This window comes from Pituophis catenifer, unplaced genomic scaffold, assembly GCF_029215685.1.
Source record: "Pituophis catenifer annectens isolate HBS135680 unplaced genomic scaffold, rPitCat1.0.hap2 SCAF_13, whole genome shotgun sequence".
Classification (NCBI taxonomy): Eukaryota; Metazoa; Chordata; class Lepidosauria; order Squamata; family Colubridae; genus Pituophis; species Pituophis catenifer.
The window spans coordinates 24,646,430-24,670,109 of record NW_027256893.1 but is presented as its reverse complement, the minus strand read 5'-3'; the positions used below and the strand labels follow the sequence as shown (position 1 = coordinate 24,670,109).

At 41.3% G+C, this 23,680-nt stretch overlaps 1 protein-coding gene across 6 annotated transcripts in view; it reads right to left on the bottom strand.

Moving 5' to 3' along the window:
* The window catches only part of BANP (BTG3 associated nuclear protein), an 86,308-nt gene that overhangs the window by 10,518 nt on the left and 52,110 nt on the right, over window positions 1-23,680 (bottom strand). For 4 of the 6 annotated variants that reach the window (XM_070952686.1, XM_070952687.1, XM_070952690.1 and 1 more), the window contains one exon: window positions 22,427-22,471. The exons of the other annotated variants lie outside the window; for them this stretch is intronic. In XM_070952686.1, coding sequence (XP_070808787.1) covers window positions 22,427-22,471 — 45 coding nt within the window. The remainder of the gene's footprint in view (window positions 1-22,426; window positions 22,472-23,680) is intronic. 6 annotated transcript variants of the gene reach the window in all.

Here is a 23,680-nt window from a genome sequence, read left to right as displayed (position 1 = left end):
CATACTGGGATTCTAAGTTTAGACCTTCCTTCTCAGAAGGTCTTGATGGTCCTTTTAATTAGGCGGAACGGAAGCAGATGGGCTAAGAGACTAACTTTCTAGGCTCAGAATTTTACAGGGATGGTGACTGTAACCCTGAAACGAAGAGTTCTTTTGCTACTTGGGATAAAGACCATGACAGTTGGAGACAAAATGCAGATGTGCGCTTTCACTGTCAATGAAGGCCACGGTTTTCTAAGTTTGGAGTTCTTGCCAATCCTTCAAAAGTTCTCAAAGAAATGACCAAGAGTGGATCCATAGCCACCTGCACTAGTTCCTTCAGCGCCCTAAAATATAATTGATATGGTGTTAGAGACTTTCATTCTTTTCATTAGTTCTCTTCTACTCTTTTACCTGCCTGTCCTCATTTCAGCTCCCTCCTTCTCCAAGGGATTAATGGTGATTAGAACATAATAAAATAGAATAACAGAGTTGGAGGGGACTTTGGAGGTCTTCTAGTCCAACCTCCTGCTTAGGCAGGAAACCCTACACCACTTCAGACAAATGGTTATCCAACATCAGCTTAAAAACCACCAGTGTTGGAACATTTACAACTTCTGGAGGCAGGTTGTTCCACTGATTAATTGTTGTAACTGTCAGGAAATTTCTCCTGAGTTCTAAGTTACTTCTCTCCTTGATTAACTTCCACCCGTTGCTTCTTGTTCTGCCCTCAGGTGCTTTGGAGAATAGCTTGACTCCCTCTTCTTTGTGGCAGCCCCAGAGATATTGGAACACTGCTATCATGTCACTCCTACTCCTTCTTTTCATTAAACTAGACATACCCAGTTCCTGCAACCGTTCTTTATATCTTTTATCCTCAAGTCCCCTAATCCTCTTTGTTGCTCTTCTCTGCACTCTTTCTAGAGTCTCAACATTTTTTTTACATCGTGGCGACCAAAACTGAATGCAGGATTCCAAGTATGGCTTTACCAAGGCCTTATAAAGGGGTATTAATACTTCACATGATCTTAGCCAGGCCTCCATTTTCCTCTCCGAGAAGACAGACCCAAGACCGTCTTTGTGGAAAACAAGCCATTTCAGTCTTACCCTGCAGCTGCAGGAGAGCCATCAGGGTTGAGGGCTCCTCTGCACCATCCCAAGTATGTTCATGGTGTGCAGCTCCACCTCGTTTTACTATAGGCGTTTTGCAGTGATCAAATGACAGTCTCGGTCAGCTATTCCTGCCCTGTGGCTGACCTTAAGATGTCTCCTCTGTACAGCAATATATTTTGCTACCAAGCTGAAGGAACGGGCCAGCCAAAGTCCACTTTCCTCTGCTTATCCTTACAGCGTCCTGCATCAGTGTTAACTTTCTCTACCAGCAGATGAACTTGCTTTAAAAAATGGTTTCTTGAATGCTGCCCAGTTTCTTTATGGGAAGCAAAAAGCTACGATGTGTAAATCTCAGTTTATGTTGAAGTTTTGGACCTAAAATGTTTCATTTTGAGTACACATCTGGTGTCCCCAGTAGACTGCCAGTTCTATAACTCCGCTGAATACCCTACTGGGAAATCTGTAGAACTATAACCCCAAATCGTGTCTATTTAGATTTGAGCAATCCTTCTCAGCACTTAGCTTCATAAACTAGGTTTATCTTTTCTCAGGAAGGCTATATCAATGAAAATAAACCTAGTCCACATCATCCATAAAAATCAGAAATAGAATGTCTTAGCAAAAGACAGCACAAAAAAAATATGTTAGTCCCAAGGGTGCTTTTTCAAAAGGCAACTGGACTTTTTTTTCTCCTCAAAGACATTTCGCTTCTCATCCAAGACGCTTCTTCAGTTTGGACTGAATGGTGGGAACTGAAGAAGCTTCTTGGATGAGAAGCAAAACGTCTTCAAAGAAAAACAGAGTCCAGTTGCTTTTTGGAAAAGCCCCTTTGGGACAACCATGACCTGGATGACTGAGAAATTCCATAGACACCATCACTGAAAATTAGATTTAGAAAACGAAAGTGGGGAATAAATGCAATACAAAAGAAAGCATTTCCAAACTGAAATTGAGAATTGCTAAGGATATCATTAACTGGAAATAAATCAACTTCTGCTGGCCTCAGCTTCCCATACGTGTCAGAAAATATTATGTTCTGTAAAGCAATTATAGCTCAATGAAAATTAAATGCTATTCATTCTGCATTACTATTAATCTTCTCATCGTTCCTAACACTCATCTCCTCCCACTTATCTCCTCCCCTTGTTGCTGGTATCCTTAAGATTTATATTGACTGTTTCTTAATATGATTTGATTGCTGTTCCCTATGACTATCATTAAGTGTTGTACGTTATGATTCTTGATAAATGTATCTTTTCTTCTTATGTACTCCGAGAGCGAATGCACCAAGACAAATTCCTTGTGTGTCCGAGCACACTTGGCGAATAAAGAATTCTATTCTATTCTATTCTATTCTATTCTATTCTATTCTATTCTATTCTATTCGATTCGATTCGACTCGACTCGACTCTATTCATGGTTCTGAAGTTTACGGATACACTTCTTTTTTTGTGTGTAAAAAAAAAAAGCTGATATTAAGAATGAAGGCAAGTCTACATGTCCCAGGATAACATTGCAGGATCCAATCTGGGTCGGTCCAGAATTTTAGTCTTCCGAGCTTTCGGACTCGTGCTGGAGCCCATCCTGAGGAAACGTGTGAGAGGAAGTTTTTATGTTCTTCATGCGGATTAGAAAAGGCGCCGTTTCCAAAGGGTTCTGCTTTTCAGGAGCAGCCGTGATCTTTTCTGCTGGCTCACTTGTTGAACAGTTCACGTTCTCTTGCTATGTGAAAAGCTGCCTGCATGAAAGGCCTGGTTTCTGGTGACTGCCGTCTCCGACATCTGGAAGGCGTAATCCTGTGTTCCACCTCATAGAGTGGCAGGAACAAGGGCAACACTTCATAAAAGGGCCTGCAAATGGCAGGTGCTACTAATCTGAGTCTGTGGCTCCTGAGGAAATGAAACCACCAGGCATGACAACTTCTTTGTAGTCCACGATTTTATTACTAAGGCCTCTTGCAAGTTTATGAATATTTGACACGTGGGACCTTCTGGGCGACTGTGATTATTTTAACACTGCCTTTCATCCGCTTCCATTCCAGCATCTGCTTTCAACGTGCAGCATGGATTCAGGGATGGGCCCTGATTACTTTCCCCTATTCGCTTCACCAGCTATCGCAAGGTCTTCTTTCCACGTAACTTGAAGAAAATGCCATAAATGTGGTCTGCCCAGCTCAGTGAAGATTCCCGGACATCCAGGTAGAGTGGTTTGGAAGTGGAGTCATGGACTTCTTTTCTGGTTGATTTGAAACATTTCACTGCTTATCCAAGGAGCTTCCTCAATCTGAGCAAGTTGGTTAGGGGGACCCCCATATGATGGTGTTCTCCATTCAGTCGTGTCCGACTCTTGGCGATTCTGTTGACCAGGTCTTTCCACATCTTCCAATCATGCATTGCTTCTTTGAACTGTTCTATGCTCTGGCTGGGGTCAGCTTCGATGGTGTCCAGCCAACGTGTTCTTTGGTGGCCTGGTTTCCTTTTACCGCTAACTCTTCCCAACATAATTGCTTTCTCCAGTGAACTTCCCAGCATGACATGGCCAAAACAAATGTGACCCCCATATATTTCTGCCTAAGTGTCCAGAGAACAACATAAAAAGAGCCAAAGTAGGTCAGAAGACGGAAGGATGATTTTGGTCAATCAATTGGCTAAATACAGCCAAAGGGTTTGAGGCAGGAATGAAAGACCTTCACTAATTGAGTATTTAATCCTTTCCAAACATTGAATGATTTTTTTTTTATGTATGGCATGGAAGATATACAGTACATGCAGTGCAAACTATCTGCCTTTCAAACATCTTTGGTAGAAGCAACACTACTTAAGCCACAGGTATGATACAACAGGCATAATGCAGAATTAGAGTGCCTATTTTCTTCCATTAAGAACTAGAGGATGGGTTACCATTCCTGCACAGAAATGTGTGCCTTGCCATGGAAAAACCTAGCTGTAGCAAATGCCTACAAGAAACACATTATAGAATGAACCTTTGAGGACCTCTGATATTTCTGCCCCGAGTTCCAAATTTGCCCAAGTGTTAATTCCCACTCATATACACACTTTCTCTCTTTCTGTGCGGATAATTGTGCTTTGCTCCTAGTGACATTTACTGTGTTCTCACAAGGGCCTGCTCCACACTCGTTAAATGCTTTCTCTACAAAGAATGTCTTTGACAGCAGAGCCAAATTGCACGAATTTGAAATGCTTTTCAAGTTAAGGTTTCAACATGGAAAAATAGGACCCTCGCCCTTGACGTTCAAGAATGACTAGTTGATCAAAATGTGCATAAAATGTTTTGGAAAACAATACAGACGGGATGCAGTGGAGGATGACAAAACCAGACACAATTGGTCGGCTTAAAAAAAAGGGCATTCCAGATGAGTTTCTCTGTATTTTGCACAGCAAAGTAATCCCAGGCAGTTTTATTTTGAGATCTGGAATTAGGAATATACCACAAATATATCGTCATGTTTATGAACATGATTTGGGATTATTGGATTTTTTTTTTTAAGCGGTTGTCCTGGTGATGAATTCTCCTAAAATTATTTCAGGTTAGCAAACAGAAGAGTCATAGATTCTCCACTGAAATGAGATAAAATACAAAGAAAAGAAGTTTCTCCCAGGTAAGCTCACACTACAAATTGTTTCTTCACAATGTACAAATGTGTACAAGGTTGGAAATAGAACCGTGAAAGAACAAAATCTTGATTTTGATGGGATCGTAGATAGCTTTTCAAATTCAGATCTTCCTCCTGCTTAGAAACAAGAGCCATTTGGGGCATGAACGAAGCCAAAGTAATGCAGCCTTCTAGTTCTCTCTACATATAGGGACGATAATGGGAAACATGTGTACATCCACGATTCGTTTTTTTTTTTTAATTTACAGGATCCCCCCCCCTCATTTTCCAAAACAATTACCATGACAACAAATCTCACGAAAAGAGTAGGAAGAGGCAGTGGACTGCTACTGGAGCCTCAAAGAGCCTGCTGATACGAACATGATTCTTTCTAGCACAATCAGGTCAATCAGTTTTCTAGTAGGCAGATGCGTGTGCAATCCACATCTGCAGGCACAAAAGACACCGTTGGGAGTAGAGGAGATTTACACAAACTTCACATCCCTATGCACAACTGTTGGGGAAAAGGCAAAGCGGCCACAAGCTTTGGTTGAAGCCAAAAGAAGTCCTACAGAAATGGATACCGCACCAACTTGGATGTGATTTAGAAGAATATGTCTACTTTTCATCCAATAGATAAAGCTTTTTAAAAAGCTGAGGTCTTTTAACTCTCAAATTTATGTGCCGTGCTTTCTTTACTTCATTATTATAGTATTTGTGGTGCTTCAGATAAAATGGTTGACTGGCTGGAATGTGGAAAGGAATTGAAGTTGCTCAATTGAGTGATAGGACAGAGTAGACAAAAGGTTCAACTATAAGGACCTCACATGTACTTGGTAGTTTATTGCTTGTTATTATGCACTTTATCCCACACTGCCATCAATCGCTTCCTAATGGACAGCCTTAGAAATGAATTAAATCCGTAATATCACACCTGTACTTCACGTTAGGCTTGGGACGTCATTGAGATTCCCAAAGGAACTCTCGTTAGCTCTCAATCTAGGAAGCATAATTACACAGACCATGGTTTATAGGAAAACAATGGTGGCTATTAATAATCCTCTAAATTCATCCTGTGATCAAGGTTTCCAGATCTTATGCCAGATACTTAATACACTTAGCTTATTCTCTCTCTCCCCTCTTTCCTCTCTTCTCTCTCTCATCCATCCACATTATTTCTTTCTGTCAAGTTTAGAGCAGATTGCAACTCACTATTTCTGTTGTTAATGCCCCCATTTTACCCTAATCTTCATAATGCAACTCACTTCATTGCAAAAGATCTCTGGTTTTTAAGATTCATTGTCGATATATATATATTGTGGATATATATATCTATGTACACACAGTATATATATCTACAATGAATCTTAAAAACCAAATGCACATACATACATACATACATACATACATACATACATACATACACATACAGACATCCACATCTGTATGCACGTGAGAATGAAGACAATTAGCCATAGACTACAAAATATAGATTATTGTATTTTAGATGGATGATTAAAGAGACTGGGCTGGATTTTAATTTGGTGTTGTTCAGCTGAAATCATGTTAAATCATTTAATTTTTCTTCTCAGAATTACTGAGCTGGACAACGGTAAATACTTAAACAGTTAAGTTGAATTGCTGGAAAACTTACATTGTGGCATATTTTAATGAAATTGACTCTTTGTTGCTAGAAAGTGCTTTTGCTTATAAATAATGGGATTTCATTTCAGTTGAGTCGGGGCGAGCAATTTCCCATGGGTGATTAGAGAATTAGAGTCTCTGCTGTTAATAAACCTGCAGGCAGCTGTTGTAACAGTATGTTTTTGTTTTTTCTGGCATGCTTGTTTTTATCTCACTTAATCTAATTGATTGCATTTAGGATTCTATAGGGAAAAATTAAACATTTTTGTTTGGCTCCTGCGACTGCTAATTTTGCCAAAGGAAGGAAGGAAGGAAGGAAGGAAGGAAGGAAGGAAGGAAGGAAGGAAGGAAGGAGAGATTCTTTTGCAGAGATTCCTCATTTTCTAGAAAGAAGGAAATGAAGCAAATCCTTGACAGGAAATTAACTTTTAAGAGAAACTGAGAAAATTGCATTTAAGATTTTGGAGAAAATGGATAGCTACGGTAAAAAAAAACAAAAAAAATGTGATTTCTTTTAAATGGGCTGCAATAGAGCTTCCAAATTTGATGGGTGTGTCCAGATAGGAAATTCCATTCAGAACTGATCTATAGGCTTCATTTCCTACATCTGATTTCACACATTAGACTAAGCCAGAATAAGTCTTGTTTATTTATGGCTTGAAATGAAATGTAAACAGTTCATTATGGCTTAGGCGTATTTCACAGATCCTCTCCTATCGTAGTGCACCCATGGAGGCGTTCGTGACTTGCAAACGAAGTTGACCATCCAAGAAAGAAGAGCAATCTTCTTTGACCAATGCTCATTTCAAAAGAGTTTTCTAGAGGGGATCTTCAGCCTGGCACCCATTAAGCCCCTTTACGACCCGTGGACTTCAACTCCCAGAATTCCTGAGCCGGCCATGCCCATCCCTGCATTAAACCAAGGGATGAAAAAAAGGTTCCAGATAGGACTCTTATGGTTGAGGATCACACTACATTTTTGTGCGATTAAACGGATGGGTGCAACCTTCCTAAAATTCCTCAGAAACTATGATTAGACGTAGCTGAGCTATAAACAGCCTGTGGGAAGAAAAAAAGAAGCATTCAAAGTTGCAGGATCCAGTCTGGGTCTGTCCCTGGGACCGGAGGTTTAATCTTCCGCACTTTCAGACTCTGCTGGAGCCCATCCTCAAAGTATTCCAAGTGTGGATTTGTTAAACAAAACTTAAATAAATCGTATTTTTCCCCCCAGCTGATAATATTCAGCAGTTTCTGTCCATTAACCCCAAAGGTAGGTGGCAATTTCTCATGTTCTTAAGGAATTTATTAAAAACTGAGAGAGATGCAGTTGTGAAAGCATACTTGGGCTTTGCAATCAAGGACAGCTGAACTCAGGTGAACCTGAGAACGAAAGCTGTTGGTATGCTATTGCTTTCATTAGATCTCAGGGCTGATTCAGAAGTCTGCTGAAATAAAACGCAGGACGTTTTGCAATAGGAGTTCTGGACTCCGTGCCTTTGGTGAGATGCTGGCAGCTTTCGCGTGCTGGCTCAGAAGAGAATGCATCCCAAAACATACTCATAAATTTCAGAAATGGCTGGCCAGAAAAAAACTGAGCCTCCCCTTCCCCATGCAGTAATGCTGATTGATTTCATATGTAAATTAGATCATCATACCTTAAAGGCTTGCGGTCAACAGCACCACGCAGGAGAGGGCCTGATGTTGTTGGATTTGTTATAAAAAGTGTTTGGAAATGGGAAAGGAAGATTTTTCTCACACTCAGGGAGCAAGCTTTTCTTTATAAAATAAGTGATGCTTGTGTGTAATCCCTAAAACTGTATTTTCCTTCCTTCCTTCCTTCCTTCCTTCCTTCCTTCCTTCCTTCCTTCCTTCCTTCCTTCCTTCCTTCCTTCCTTCCCCTTCCCTTCCCTTCCCTTCCCTTCCCTTCCCTTCTTATAAAAATATCCTTAGTGGCTTAAGTCTATCAAGATTCTCAATCATCCAGGTCACGGTTGTCCCAAAGATGCTTTTTCAAATGAATGAAATGAATGAAGCTTCTGAATGAAGCTTCTTGGATGAGAAGTGAAACGCCTTCACGGAAAAAACAAAGAAAGTCCAGTTGCCTTTTGAAAAAGCACCTGTGGGACTTAATGGCCTATAAACTTCATTTTCCAGATTCCCTTCCATTCCTTTACCTCTTCCAAGCTGTCACGTCCAAGTGAGGTGGGAAAAGGTACCAAAGGCAGAAAGTACAGAAAGAGGGGAGGAGGAGGGTTCTATCTGGAATCCGAAAGGGATATTATTTCCATTACTGAGTGACTGAATTTAATGAAAAACTTTAGCATTCTTTCACATGCACTCCTTCCTCTTGGTGAGCAAAATGGAACAGAACATAATAAAAGCCATTGGAAACGCCTCTTGAGCAAGATCCTTCTCCAGCACAATAGCCTTTCGTTTCCATGGGTCCTTCAGCGGAGAAACCTCCCAATTTTTCTTATTTTTATGGGCTCTCACTGGCTTCCAAGACATACAGTCTCCCCTTCCTCCTCCCGTCTCTGCCTCCTGATAGGAAGAGTAGTCCAAGTCGCCTTTATACATCTCTCAGATTTGGCCTCACTCTACTTGCCCTGCAGACCACGTCCATCGCTCTGCATTTTTCTCACACATTTTTCCCGATACACCCTCAGGCCTGCCAGAGAGGAAACCATTATGTCTGAAAGGGAACCGCTACAGAGGGATCAGACAAACTCTTGGCAGGGTGGGAGAAATAACAGGAACTTGCCGTGACTGCAGGGTTAGCCTTACACTCTACTGGGCTTCATCATCTCCCATCAGATCCTGCGAATATAATGGTAACTCCAAGAAAGCCGAGCAAAGCAGACATCTGATTGGAAGTGTTTCCTCCCTCTTCGCCTACACTGTCCATATAGGAATATTTCCATGGCCTTTTTGCTGGGCGTGTCTGACACTATATAGTCTCCCCCTGATCCCTCCTTTTAAACATGCTCTTATACTTGGACAATCCACTATTCCTCAGAGAGCATGATGTGCTGGAACACTGGAATAGGGAAGTCAGGGGCCACATCACTGTCTTCTCAGCCAGGAGTGGGAAGCAGTTTTATGCTGAATTAATAAGAGTGGGGCGGGATTTTCGAGGGCCTGAGTCATGCCCACATCTGTGGTAAAATTCCTGTCTGTGTGGCTGGGATCCCCTGCCAACATGGCACCGTTTGAAGTGGCCTGTTTCTCTTTTCTGCTGCACGGGTGTGAAAATAGGCCATGCCACCCACTTGGCTGCCCGATCCCACCAATTGTTGGCATTATTCGGGTGACATGGAATCCCGGTCTCATAGGATTGGCAGCCACCCTAGAGAAACCCTCGGGAAGCAAAATGGCATCTGAAAAGGCAGAACGAAGCCTGGTTAACTGGAAAGAAGTACTTCAACCACCAAACGACATCGAAGAAAGGAAGCTCACGGACCGGAAGGAAGAAGCTGCCAAAACAGACAGATGTGTGTTCAGGGTAGCAGCTTTTCATCCCTGGCTTTCTATGCTCCCTCTGGCTCAGCCCTGCTTCTGCTCGCAAGGGTTAAGTCTAGATTCCCCAAAGACAATAAACTGATATTGAAATATATTTCAGCCGCGCTGTATTAAATCCTTATCTAAAGGGGCCAGATAAGGATTCAGAGAAGAATATCAAGGGTACCTAAGAGGCGCATGCCCATGCAAGAAAGCACACTGAGAACTCTGCTCACACTCAGTGAAGTCGACAAACCAAACTTGAAGAAACCTTTTGTGCTATTTAAGCAGCAAGGACTTCATAACACAACTGACAAGGCATGTCCGCACACTCTGAGAAGCTAGAGCAGAAAGCTGGGCAGGATGAAGACACGTCGGTGTAATCCACTCCATGGAGATGGATGAGAAGCTCACAGGCAAGAGTATTTCTGCTTTAAAAATCCCCATCACAGTAAACCTTTGTCTCGAAGGGAAGTAGAGAAACTGAATACATCATATAAATACAATGCAGCGGGCAGGACACGAAATGTGAAGAATAACAGCATTAATTTTTTATGATGTACCAACCCATAGTTCTGCTCAGTTCAGGCTTTTAAACAAGTTAATCATCCTCTCCATCCCTGTTTTGTTGTCCTTTGGGGCTACATAAAAATGAGGGCCAAAAGTACAAGACAGAACTCAACAGGCCTCTTTGGGCCAATGTTGTCCCTGGGGCCAATCTTCAGTTCAGGCTCATCTTTAACGTGATTTTTCTGGGATGTTCCTGGGAAGCTGATCTTTCCCCCAAACCCTTCATTTATACCTTTCCCATCTGCAATTGATATTTCCCATTTCTCTAAGTAGGGAAAGGTGTTTTTTTTCCCCATGCAGGACTGATAATGCCATGATATACTCCAAGCCCCCTATTTTGTTGTGCCTCCAACAAACAATAATTTTATAAGGATAAAAATGGCAGAGTGTGCACAACTGAGCAGATCTCCATGTATCAGATGGAGATTTTAACCATCAAGAATAGCTACTGTATTTTCCTAAGGTGAGAGAGATGAACTCCAGTCGCAAAGGTTTGTGGGATCTGGTAAGATTATCAACCTTGTTTCTAGGTTTTAGACTAGTGATAGTCATCTCAACACAAGCTGGTTTCAAATTATAACACAGATTCTATTCTGTAGGACACACAGATGTGCGGTCCAAACTGATGTGCTTCTCTCAGTCTAATCAGCTAGACTGAGGTTAGTAATGTGAGACAGGAGGAAGCAACATGGTTGTCAAAATGGTTGAACTAGACCATATCCAGGAATGACATAGATCCAGACAACAACGCACTGACCAACAGAGGAAAAATAGCCAGACCAGCAAGGAAGCTTCAAAATAATGGAGCCCAAAAAAATCATCTGCTGTTGCTTGATGGTCAAATAAACTTCTGCACCAGCTGAACTCCAAAGGGTCTTTTGGAATTTGTTCTTCCACTCAATGCGGTCACAGCTGGCTCTAGCACAGCCGCGTCTTGATAAATAAAATGTTCCCATGGTCATGTTTTATGATACAGGAACATTAAATGGGGCCCTCCAATATCAAACCCAGCATTGACCTACAAAGCGTGTAACTGAAAGGAGCGACCCAAATGAATTGGCTAACCGGAGGCAAATAAAATTAATCATTATTAATCAAAGATTAGTAAGAAAAGATTCCTGCTGAGCTATTTTGCCCCCTTGATTGATCCACGCAGTTGATAAGGGGGCGGCTGGAGTTGTTTCTCCTGGGGACAAGGCTGCTGGAGTTCGGTCCCAAACCAGGCAGGCTGTTTGCTTTAGGAACTCTTAAAAATGGCTTCTCGGGTGAACACCCAGGGACGGCTAATAAAATACAATGTAGAAACGGCTTATTTGCAAAGTACAAATATTAGCACAACTTTAGTGCTGCAACCCTGACCTCGAAAAAATATTGTTTTAAAGGAAATTTCCATGGGCCCAATTGCTACTACAGCCTGAGATGCTAGGCTTACAGCTGGCTTCCAAGACAGATAATTTGCCGGTTTCTGGCAGCTCCAGCCTTGTGGAGGGGGACAAGAGGGGCGATGAAGAGAACCCTCACTTTTCCTGCCCAAATGTTCTCTTCCCCCACAACAATGAATCACAAGCTACTTGATAGTCATAAGACTATTCAACCTGGGCATTTTTCTTTAAAATCCAGCCTGTGATTTTCAAAAAGGCAACTTTTGAAATACCAAATAAAATATTAAGCTGCCCCTTCCATCCTTGCTTATTCCGGGAGGTTAACAAACCCAGCTGGATCTCAAACTGTCATCAAAAAAGCATTTTACAGCCAGGCAGCCAAATGTCTAAAAATAAAGGAAAAGTTTGCCGCTGGAGGATAATTTTTAGGATCCTGCAATGGGTAGCAGCTTTAGAAAAACAATCTGTGAAGGAATAAAATGCTCGGACTGAAGACCACACAGTTCTTTTAAAGCAACAGTTTGTTTTCCCCCCCAAACCTAATGCAAACAACTGCCTTCCATGAATACCTGGTGCATAAGGGTCCAGGAGATGAGCTTTTTCTGCTATGGATCCCGCCCTCTGGAATATTCCCCCGCTGGAGGTGAGCTCTGCCCTGCCATTCCTGGCCTTCCAGAAGACCTGAAAACTTGGTTCTGCCCCCTGGCCTGGGGTCTACTACAATGGGAGGTGGCTGATGGGATTGACTGGATCCTTGGCCCCAAGCCGCCCATCGTCTTGGTTTTGAGTTTTTCTATTTTCCAAATTTTAATTGCCTTGAATTACCTTTTTTATTTTTTATTATATTGTCCCAAAGTCGCTATGTCAGTGAGATGGGGCGGCATAAAATAAATAAACAAACTGTCTGGACGGTTATCATGGAAGATAGCAAGTTTATAGCGTTGTAATATTCTACTTTCCCGTTGGAGAATGTTAACGGTTGAGCTCAGGTCAATATGCCACAGCTGTGAGAGGGACAAAGGAATGCAAATGACAGTCCTGCTCTTCCACTCCAATTTTTGTAAACAGAGGCTTCGTGTAATCATTTCTATTTCCTACTGTGGCCAAACTGCTCCATCCCAAAAGTAATTCTGGCCCCAAAGGTGCTTGATTTTTGTTTATTAAACTTTTGTAGTTCATGACAGGAAGTCTCAAGAAAAGGCCCACACTTCCTTCCAAAGTTTGCCAACAGAATCCTTCCTGAAATGCATCCAAGACAAATTTGTTTTATTTCAAGGCAACCATCTAAACAGCACTACAAAAGAGTGCTCTGTCTTGATATGCAGAGAGCCGCATTGCATCAACATGTAAACCTTCGCAGCACTCCAGACAAAATATTCAGAACTCCGAATGTAAAAGTGTGGCTCAACTTTTTTGCTTCGCTTTTTTTCACAAGATAAAGCGATGGAAAATCTGGTAGACTAGGGAAAATGCTCTCAAGCAGCCAAGCGCACACGGGGTGTACGGAGGCCCCAGATTCAGTCCAAGCGTATGCAGCAAAAAAGGATCGTGCAAGAGAGATGGAAAACCTGTGCTGGACCTGCAAAAGCCATCGCCAGTCAAAAAAAAAATACAGTCTTCAAGGTGGAACTCTGAGCTAAATGGGGAAATAATCGGAAGAACCCATGTCGAAGCTCATCTATTCCTGCCCACTTTCCATTTCTGATGGTTTTGTCTACCCTGGTGTCTCTCCACCTTGGCAACTTGAAGATGGGTGGATTTCAACTCCCAGAATTCCCTAGCCAGGCTCCCGTCTGATCTGATTCAGAAAATATACTCAGTGATGGGTGGACAATGAGAAGAGATTACGGTTGGTTTCTTGCAGGCCATGTACTATGCCATTCAGGAGAAAGAGCTCAGAATGCCTACAGATTTTGGAAATCTTTAGATAGAACGATGCAGAAGAAGCCGGCTGTTGCTGAAATTCTTCAAAACTAGCACAGTGTCTGCTTGCCATTCTAACTAGACCCAAAGGTGCTTTTCCAAAAAGGCGACTGGACTTCCTTGGTTTTTCCCTTTGAAAACATTTCGCTTCTCATCCAAGAAGCTTCTTCAATTCTGGTGGGGAAATGGAAGGATTTATATTCTTTGCAGTCGTCTACTCTGAAGGTCGGTGTTAACTCTCTGAGAGTTGTTGAGGCCACTTGGGAGTTTGTCTGTATCCTCAGAGTCACCTGAATCGGAGTGTAAATGGATGTGGAGTTAGAACTGAAGAAGCTTCTTGGATGAGAAGCGAAACGTTTTCAAGGAAAAAACCAAGGAAGTCCTGTTGCCTTTTGAAAAAGCACCTTTGGGACAACCATGACCTGGAAGATTGAGAAGCTCCATAGACATTCTAATTATACTGTTGTCAAATAGCCAATTAAACCATGACAGCCGTTTAAAAAAATAAAGCGGGGGTGGAGGTAAGCTGTTTCTTTGGTTTTTGGTTTTCCGTTTATCCACAAATATTTCCAAAATGTTATAAAAGCACTAGGAGACGAAGAGAGGAAGAGACATTAAAATGATTTATAAAAAGTTCATTATTAAGTACACTACGTAGGAATGAAACGAGCAATGTTCTGCAAGAAAAAGAATGTTGTCGCTTTGCCCTCTTTTGGCAGAGAGATAATTTTAATACACAGAAATATTTTTTAAAAAAAAATCAAACAAATGAACAACAGTACATCAATTAATATAATCATAGTATGTCTAGTTTGGCAAACAGCTGAAAACTGATGCCCATCTTTCCTCCCAAGACAAATGTGTTCTTCATTTGCAGGATGTTCTGTTATATTTTAATTAACAAGAAAGCATTTCCCATGTCTCAAACAACCTCCCCTGCATTAAAAAAAAAAAAACACAATTATTTCATGAGAAATATTATCCCTAGTGTTTCTTGGATGCTCAAATAAGTTTCAGGATTTGTCTACTTTGGAAATTAAAAAGGTGAAAGAAATTAATTGGATTATGTATGCTTTTTTTGGCTTTGAAGAAAACCCCAACAAGGCCAGTTACTAGCCCCACAACCACTTGGGACCGTAGCCGCCATAACCTTGCATTATGAGTCAGATACAAATCAGAGACTAACCCTAGATAAATAAAAAAGCCTTCCTTCCTTCTTCCATCTGTCTCATATCTTTCCTTTTTTCTTTCCTTCTTTCTTTCATTAATTCCTTCCTTCCTCTCATTTGTCTCTCCTTCCTTCCTTCCTTCCTTCCTTCCTTCCTTCCTTCCTTCCTTCCTTCCTTCTTTCCTCCTGTGCACTTGTGTGCATCTGTTCTGCCATTCCTCACTGAAATTCTTTCCCTATGTCACATACAGAATAATGCTATATAATAACACAGGCAATGCTGCACGACACGCCTAAAATATCATAAAAGTCATAAATTGTGTGGGATTTTCTGCACGAATGGTTGGGAAGAAGCAAAAGCCCAATTATGTTAGCATTGAAGCTTCTCTTAAATCGTTACCATGAGCATCCTCAAAACTGTGTGGTGCATAATCCAGGCATCCTGGCACAGCAGAAACGAAAACGTGGCCATTGGGATTTGGGCCACACTAGAAACCACGTCAGACATTAAAGAAGTCTAAGACAGTGGTGAAAGCAGAGAATCCGAAAGTCAGCTGGAAAGGCCCGTTCAGGTCAGAGGTTCTTCATTGGTTACCTGCTAAGCCATTTCCAAGACCTAGAATGTAAATTGATCACAAAAAAAAAAAAAAAACCCTCCTAGAAGGAGAGATTTGGTTGCTCACTCCGCCTTCCTGCCATATCAATAAAGCAGGAGTCCACAGATGGTCCTCCTGCACAGATCAGATTTGGGGAAAGCATCGATGCTGTTACAGAAATGCTGAGCGACCCCACGGTGGTACAATTCATAACACCGCAGCCGGTTGAGGAACATAAGTGGATGTGCCTCTGCATCTTGGAAGCAGTCCCAGCCCAAAAAGGACATTCGAGTGCAATGTGTGCTCGTGCGCTTTCTCATGTGGAGAAAGCAGGGAAAGAGGCCGAATCACTAACAGCATGGGAAAGCATACGGTCAGCTGCAAAGGTAGTTAAAAGGGGAGGGGGAGATTCAGAAGTTGAGAGATTTCAGTCTTTTGGGCAAAAGGGGGAGGAGCTACACCTCATTATTGAAAAGTATTGAGGGCAATGATCATCTGATCCTCACAAATGATTAACATTTAAGAATGAGAAAATTCTGCCAGCACACACAAAAGATTACTTAGAGATTTCCCAAGAAAAATACAAATGGACAGTTTTTATTATAAGAGGGGAGTTTTTATTACATGCACGCATTTGTAAAGAGATGGAACCTGGGCCGAGAAAAGCACTTTGGAAAGCGAAGAAAATGATTCTCCCTTTCATTGAAAAGATTATTGTGCCTTATCACATCTCGCCTTATTAGGTGCACAGCAATATTAAAACAAGGTTTGAGCGAATAAAGAACAGAATACACTTCGTATAAAGAAGAGGTCCTTCAAAGTACTGTTAATATTCCTGGTTGTGTGAATGGGATTTCTATGGACCGATACATCCTCTCAGTACAATGCTCCCAAAATGAACAAATGAATTAAGAAATGATTAATCCCTTTCCAAAAAGTTATTTATTCTGCCATCCCAGAATGGGCTTTGTCATTCAGGAAGTTCATCCAATTAAGCCACCTGGAAGATAGCAATAGCAGTAGCAATAGCACTTATATACCGCTTCATAGTGCTTTACAGCCCTCTCTAAGCGGTTTACAGAGTCATCCTATTGCCCCCAACAATCTGAGTCCTTCTTTTACCCACCTCGGAAGGATGGAAGGCTAAGTCAACCTTGAGCCGGTCAGGATCGAACTGCCAAACTGATGGCAGTCGGCAATCAGCAGAATTAGCTTGCAGTAATGCATTCTAACCACTGCGCCATCACGGCTCATTAGACAGATAGCAGTGAATGCTTTCTATGGAATTATGTAGCTATATGCGCTCAAGGCAGTCGGGGATCTCCAGGGCACATGGAAGAACGCAGGAAGTTTTCTTCTGCATTAAAAAATGAAATCTGTCCCATATGTATCTTCTGTACGTACATTTCTCAAAAGAAGATTAGAGATCTTTGCCTTGGGGGGGAAAGATATTTTAGTAAAAAAAATATTTGAAGTGACACCACAATGAATGATGGCTGGGTTCTGCCTTCGTAGAAGGCTTGAGGCTGGGTAACCTTTGAGGCATAAGACTTCATGAGTTAGAAAATGTAGTAACCGTATTTTAACATCTTCCTGGCATCAAAAAGTTACCAAGAAATGAAAGTAGGAAAGTTATATAGGGAGAAAGCATGAAAACTAAAATCATAGTTTCTGAACACACGGTCCAGTCATGTTTATTTAGAAGTATTAAGATGTAATTAAGATTTAAGGTGTGCTTAAATGTTAATAATAGAAGATTACATATTTTTTTCACTTTGTGAGAAATTGTTACAAAAAAGACTTACTATATTCCACTATTTCAGAGGCTGCCACAAATGGGGTGTGTGTGTATATGCGCACGTGTGTGTGTGGTATCAATTTATTCTCCAAAGCACCAGAGGGCAAGAAGAAGAAGCAATGGATGGAAAGTAATCAAGGAGAGAAGCAACCTGGAATTAAAAAGAAACTTCCTAACAGTGAGAACATTTAACCAGTGGAAAGACTTGTCTCCAGAGGTTGTGGGTCTCCAGAGGTTGTGGGTCTCCATCACCGGAGGTTTTAAAGAAGAAATGGGACAGCCATCTGTCTGGTATTGTATAGGGTCTCCTGTCTGAGCAGGGGGTTAGACTAGAAGACCTCCAAGGTCCCTCCCAGCTCTATTCTGATTCTAATTGAAATTAGAACCTGTTGGTGATTTTTAGTAGACAAAGGGGACTGATGAGAATACACTACCAATCAGCTGTCAAAAAGCAATAGAAAGACTGTCAAACAAATCCTTAATCTTCGTCGAAAAGTTTTCAGTGGAAGAAAAACCAAGCAGTAAGGACAATATGGTTGATATCATAAAAACTGTCAGAAGGCAACTGTCGATATCTGGAACTGGAAGTATCTATTCCATCTTACAAAAAATTGTCCCCTCTTGAATACATTTCAGCCTACTTACTATCGCTTAACACTCTCATTCATTTAGACTAATGACCATGTTGGCTGGGGCTGATGGGTCAAGATCAACCATATCTGCCAAGACCTGCTTGTAGTACTATTGAGACTAATTTCTCTGCTTTGGCACTTCAAAAAAAAGAAAGAAAGAAAGAAAGAAAAAGAATAACTTTTGGATTTCCAGTGTATAGAGTTTAGTGGTTCACTTTGTTGTTCTTCTAACAATCTTGTTTGTTTCTGAGTCTCGATTATTTAAAGCAGATGTTCTGAAACAGAAGAAGAGTGCATGGTGCAGCTGCTGCAGAAGTATAACACAAAAGAAAGAGTCGGTCTCTCTCAGTGGTGTGGTAGGAAAAATCCCCTTCCGAATGTCTCCGTCCTCAGAATATGAGTTAGTTTACCCCGAAAGATCAGACGAGGTCCAGGGTTTGTCTACCTGATTCTCTCTGCCTTGTCTCAAAATCTCAAACAGTGTCACCATCAAAGATTTTTTTCCAACGTCTCAGTTGGACCTCATCTCTATATCATACCCAAAGACTGGGTCCACAGATCCGAGATGAAATGTAAGAAATGTTATCATATATTGATTACACTGCAGAGGGCCAAGATATTATTATTATTATTATTATTATTATTATTATTATTATTATTATTATTATTATTATTATTATTATTATTTCCCCTCTATCTTGATAGGAAACCAAACATACCCTGTCAGAAAAGAGAATGAAAGCCACTATATTTGAATATTGCGCAACATCATCGTTCTCTTAAAAACACAATCAGCTGCAAACTATGCTATTCTTTTTCTTAATTGCCCACGAAGAAGGCATTTGGACACATATATTTAATAAATTGGGTCTCGGCTGAATTTTTGGGGGATGTTTGCTGGAATGAGTGTATTCCACCAAGGCTGCCATCTTAAAAGATGTTTAAGTTTTCCCAGTTTGGGAAACGGTTGCCTACACACTACCGAAATGTGGGATCTGTTAGGAGGACACCCGTTTTTAGGACATAAAAATAGAATGACGTATTCCTATAATTCTTGGACACTATCCTCCTGAACACTCACTGCAAGAATCTTCCCCTATACATGTCCCTCCAACTTCATTATTTATAAGTGGGTTTTAAGCTGCAAAGTTTGAACTGCTTAAGCCCTGTAAGTAACCTAACACTTCGCTGAAAGCCCTTGTATGTTTTGAGTGCCTTATGCGACCAGAGGTCAAGATTACCTCACTGGAGAGGAGGAAGAAGCCCAACGCTGCAGCTGAATAGACCCTTCTAATCAGATGCTCTCTGGTTGAAGAAGTTTGGGGTGGAGTGTACTGATCTTGAATTAAATAAGGATAGAGTAAACACAGAGTGTCCTTGCGCCAAGGATCTCCACAAGGAGGCCTCTGCGTTCATATATCATTGGGGCTGTTTGTAAAAAAAAAAATCCCTGTAGGATGTTCAATTTAAATCTGACAGCCCTACGCAATTGCATAAACAGAAGAATAAAACAGATATTTTGCGTCTGGAAAGCAATTTCAATTAGAAAAAAGAAGTCTGGTTGCTTTTTTTCTTTCTTTTTGAATCCAAAAAGTATGCCGAGTCCATGCACTCCTTAAACTTTTATCAGTCCTTCGCATCAGCCAAATCTGTTTTCAAAAAATGCTAAAACTGGAATGGGTTTTTTTTCCCCCCTCCACAACTGCAACAAGCCCGTGACTTTGGGTCATGCCAGATCTCAACTGGACTTCAATCAATTCGATCGATTCTGACAATGCTAATAAAAGGCGATATACAAGCTGGAAGGAAGAACGTGGATCCATGTCACGGAAAACATGGGGTTGGAGGGAGACTTCCCATGAAAAATTGGACCTCTGCATAAACAGGCACGTTTGCCTCTTGGCATGAGCTAATTAGGAATAAACACACATTAAAATGATTTGGGAGGTGATGAGGATATGAGGAACCTTTTGGGGAGCCCTTAGGGCAATTATTTTGGTTATTTTTTGTTCGCCTTTCCCTAAATGTACAGATTGTCCTGTAACCAGAAGTGGACAGGGATGTTCCTGATAGAGCGGTGAGGTCACTAGAACACACGGCAGCAGGTTATCCTTGACTTACGGCCAAAACTGAGCCCAGAATGTCTGTTGCTAAGTGAGAAATTTGTTAAGTGAGTTTTGCCCCATTTTACGACTTTTCTTGCCAAAGTTGTTAAGTGATTCCTTGCAGTTTTAAGTTAGTAACCTTGGTTGTTAGGTGAATCTGGCTTCCCCATTGACTTGGCTTGTCAGAACGTCGCAAAGGGGGATCACATGACCCCCAGGGGACACTACAACCATCATAAATATGAGTCAGTTGCCCAAACAGCCGAATTCTGATCACGTGACTATGAGGAGGCTGCAACGGTTGTAAGGGTGGAAAACTGTCATAAGTCACTTTTTTCAGTTGCAACTTTGAACACTAAACAAATGGTTGTAAATCGAGGAGTACTTCACAAACCAACTTCCCGCAATCCGTGGACAGCAGACCCTGAGAAGCAGCTAAAACAAAACAAGCCAGGATTCACCGAAACAAGCCAAGATTCCAAAAAGAGGATATGGCTGTTATGTTTGGTGCCACTTATTTTATTTATCAAACTGTGGCTGCCCATCTCGAACAAAAGCAATTAAAACCAATTAGAAACACTACCTAGATAAGTGCTTGAGGTACCACCATAACGGAGCCTGTCCGTTACCTCCATATGTCGTGATGCTCATCACAATCGGGTTGGTCCCATGACCAATGAGATTTTACAGCCTTAAACTAAGGCTGGCAGTTGTTTGTTATGTTGCGGTTTTGCCGAAAACCAGAAGTAGATAACGAGCAACATGCAGAAATTTCCCTCCATGTTTCTCAACCACAGCAACTTGAAGACGGGTGGATTTTGACTCCCAGAATTCCCCAGCCAGAGTGCTGGATGGGGAATTCTGGGAGTCGAAATCCATCCCTCTTCAAGTTGATGAGGTTGACAAACACTGCTTTAGAGGAAGAGCTGCAGGAGGAAAAGAACGAGAAGAAAAGCAGGTCATTTGAGAATCTACCCCTATTGCCAACAGAAGCCCCTCCCTTCCTTCTGAGGACTCTCATCATCTACATTAGTTCAAGCAGAAAGTTTAATTATTTCTACATTTTGGCCTTCCTATTAAACATGGCCTGAAACACGAAACGTCGAGCTAATAGAACCCATGTGGAGAGTTACTCTATCACTACCAGGGTCTAGCGTGCCAGAAAAACCAGACATCGATCCAACAGAGTCACCCAGACAAAACAGTCAAGAAGGCAAAGGCAAGGAGGAAGAGAGAGAGCCACTGGCAATACACTGCAGAGGTCAAAGGCTGAAGTTTGGGAGAGATGCAGGAAGAGAGCCTGTTTGGTCTAATGGTCAAGGCACCCTACAAACTGGGAAGCTGGGAGCTCTAGTCCCACTTTAGCCATGAAAACCACAGCTGGGTGCCTTTTGGCCAATCTTCGGGAGACTGTGAGTTCTAGTCCTGCCTTTGGCATGAAAGCCAACTGAGTGATCTTGGGCCAGTCACTCTCTCTCAGTCCAGCTCACCTCATAGGGTTGTTGTTGTTGTTGTTTTGGGAGTTTTAATTAATTGTGGGTTTTAAACTGAATTTTAATTGTTAATTTTAATCGTATTTATTATTGCTGTTTTTATTGGGATTTTATTGCTGTGAGCCGCCCCGAGTCCTTCGGGAGAAGGGTGGCATATAAATCTTAATACACTTAAACTTGTGGGGAAGGTGTGTTGGAGATGTTCTCTGCCTTGAGTTATTTGCGAAAATAATACAGGTAGAATACAAATAAATAAATAAATAAATAATCATGTTTAAGATTCTTTAACAAACCTAAGACAAGAGGGGAGAAGAGAAACATCCCCAGATGGTCACTGGCGAAAAGGTGAATTCCCCACCACTTGATGCCATCAGCCATCAGGACAAGGTAGATGTTACAATGAAACCCAAAGGCGAATTGCTTTTAAAGCAAAAGACCATGCCCATCCTGGAAGGGTGGTGTCTGAGCATAAGCAAAGGGCCTCCCGATCCGCCACCTGAACCATATCACTGTGTGCCTAAGGCAGAAAGTGTGCACAGTTCCTGGGAGGTGGTGGAAAATGTCTTTTTCTCATAATGATGAAGTCGAGTGCCTGTTATCTGCGAACATCTCCATGTCTGCACATTTCTGGACCACATGTGTCCATGCCGACAGAGTCGGATAAGAAAAGAGCAATTTAGCACAATGACAAGGGAGCCAAAATTCAACAAAATTTAAGATAAACACATACAAGGATATTAGATAAGCATGTTTGCCAGAAAATCAGCTTAACTCATAACTCTTCCAAAAATAACAACCAAAAAAAAAAGCGGTCGTATTCTGCCCAGTTTTAGGAAATTGCAAGAATCAGATGGTTCGCATTAACCAATGGCAGCAGAGCTGAAATGTTAAAACCAGAGCTGGATTCCCTACCTGGCCGTCTTGCCCCACGTGAACCTGATGGATCTGCAAGTTACCCTGCAAAAGAAAGAAACGTGTTTATTTATTTATTTAAGGCAACTGAAGAAGCTTCCTGGATGAGAAGTGAAAGGCCTTCAAGAAAAATCAAGAAAGTCCGGTTGCCTTTTGAAAAAGCACCTTTGGGACAACCATGACCTGGATGACTGAGAACATCTGTAGATGCTTGTTTAATGCAGGTTGTGTTCTTTTTTTTAACCCAAAACAAAAGTTCTGCTCCTATAAAGAAAATTATGCTTTTGCAGTGTTAATTAGAGCTGTGCTGGTGTATTCAAGACAACTCTCCAATTCTCCCTTTTTTCTCTCTCTTTCTATGCCAAGACCTTTAGCAAGGAGGAAAAGGATAGGACTTCTGCTGCCTCTCACATGAAAGGGCTCATGGAGAAAAAATTTAAAACTTGCTAAACAATAAACAGGACAAGCTTTTTACATGCTAGCAATGGATCTGATTTGCAAATGTGGAGACATTCCTGAATTTAAAATCCCTCTCAGCCTAAAATTAGGAGAGCAACAGGGTGTCCTTTTGGCCATTCCAGAATCCAGCTTTCTGAATGGGTATGATAACTGCAAACTTTAATGCTGGTATTTCTATTGACGGTCTTTTCTTTTATCACAGTTCAGACTCAGAGGCAAACAAAAACTCCGTTAAATAATGACAAAAGTATCTGTTTCCAAATATTTTGTTGTGGCCAATCTTGGAGAAGCTTCTGAGTCTAGAAGTATGAAAAAAGCATGAAAAAAATCTGTTTCATTTGTAAATAGTAATATCTCTCCGAAACCTGAGTAATAGAAAAATTAATTTCATATAAAGAATTTCACACAGAGGATGCAAAAGGAAGTTATAAGGGGATCCAACTTTCATTATTTGCTGTAAACATCAGGCTGTCAACAACTACTTTGGCTCCATCCAAGAGACTATAAATTGGAATTAGCTCCTATCCAGATGTTATCTAACTGGATAAAAGATGGACCTGATCCTGCTTCCCTTCACATCCAAGGTTACTCCCTCTGAAGTCATAGGGGTGTACAAACACAGCCGTTTCTTCTTGCAATTTGCATTCCTTGCTTTCGCCTTTCCTTAACACCAGGAGATTCTCAGCCACTCTAGTTCGTTTGTCTGCGACCTCAGGTAGATTTTGAAATTGTGTGGCATGAATTCTTGTTCTGACATTTCTTATTCTTTAAGCAAAATACACAGATTAGCTTCCA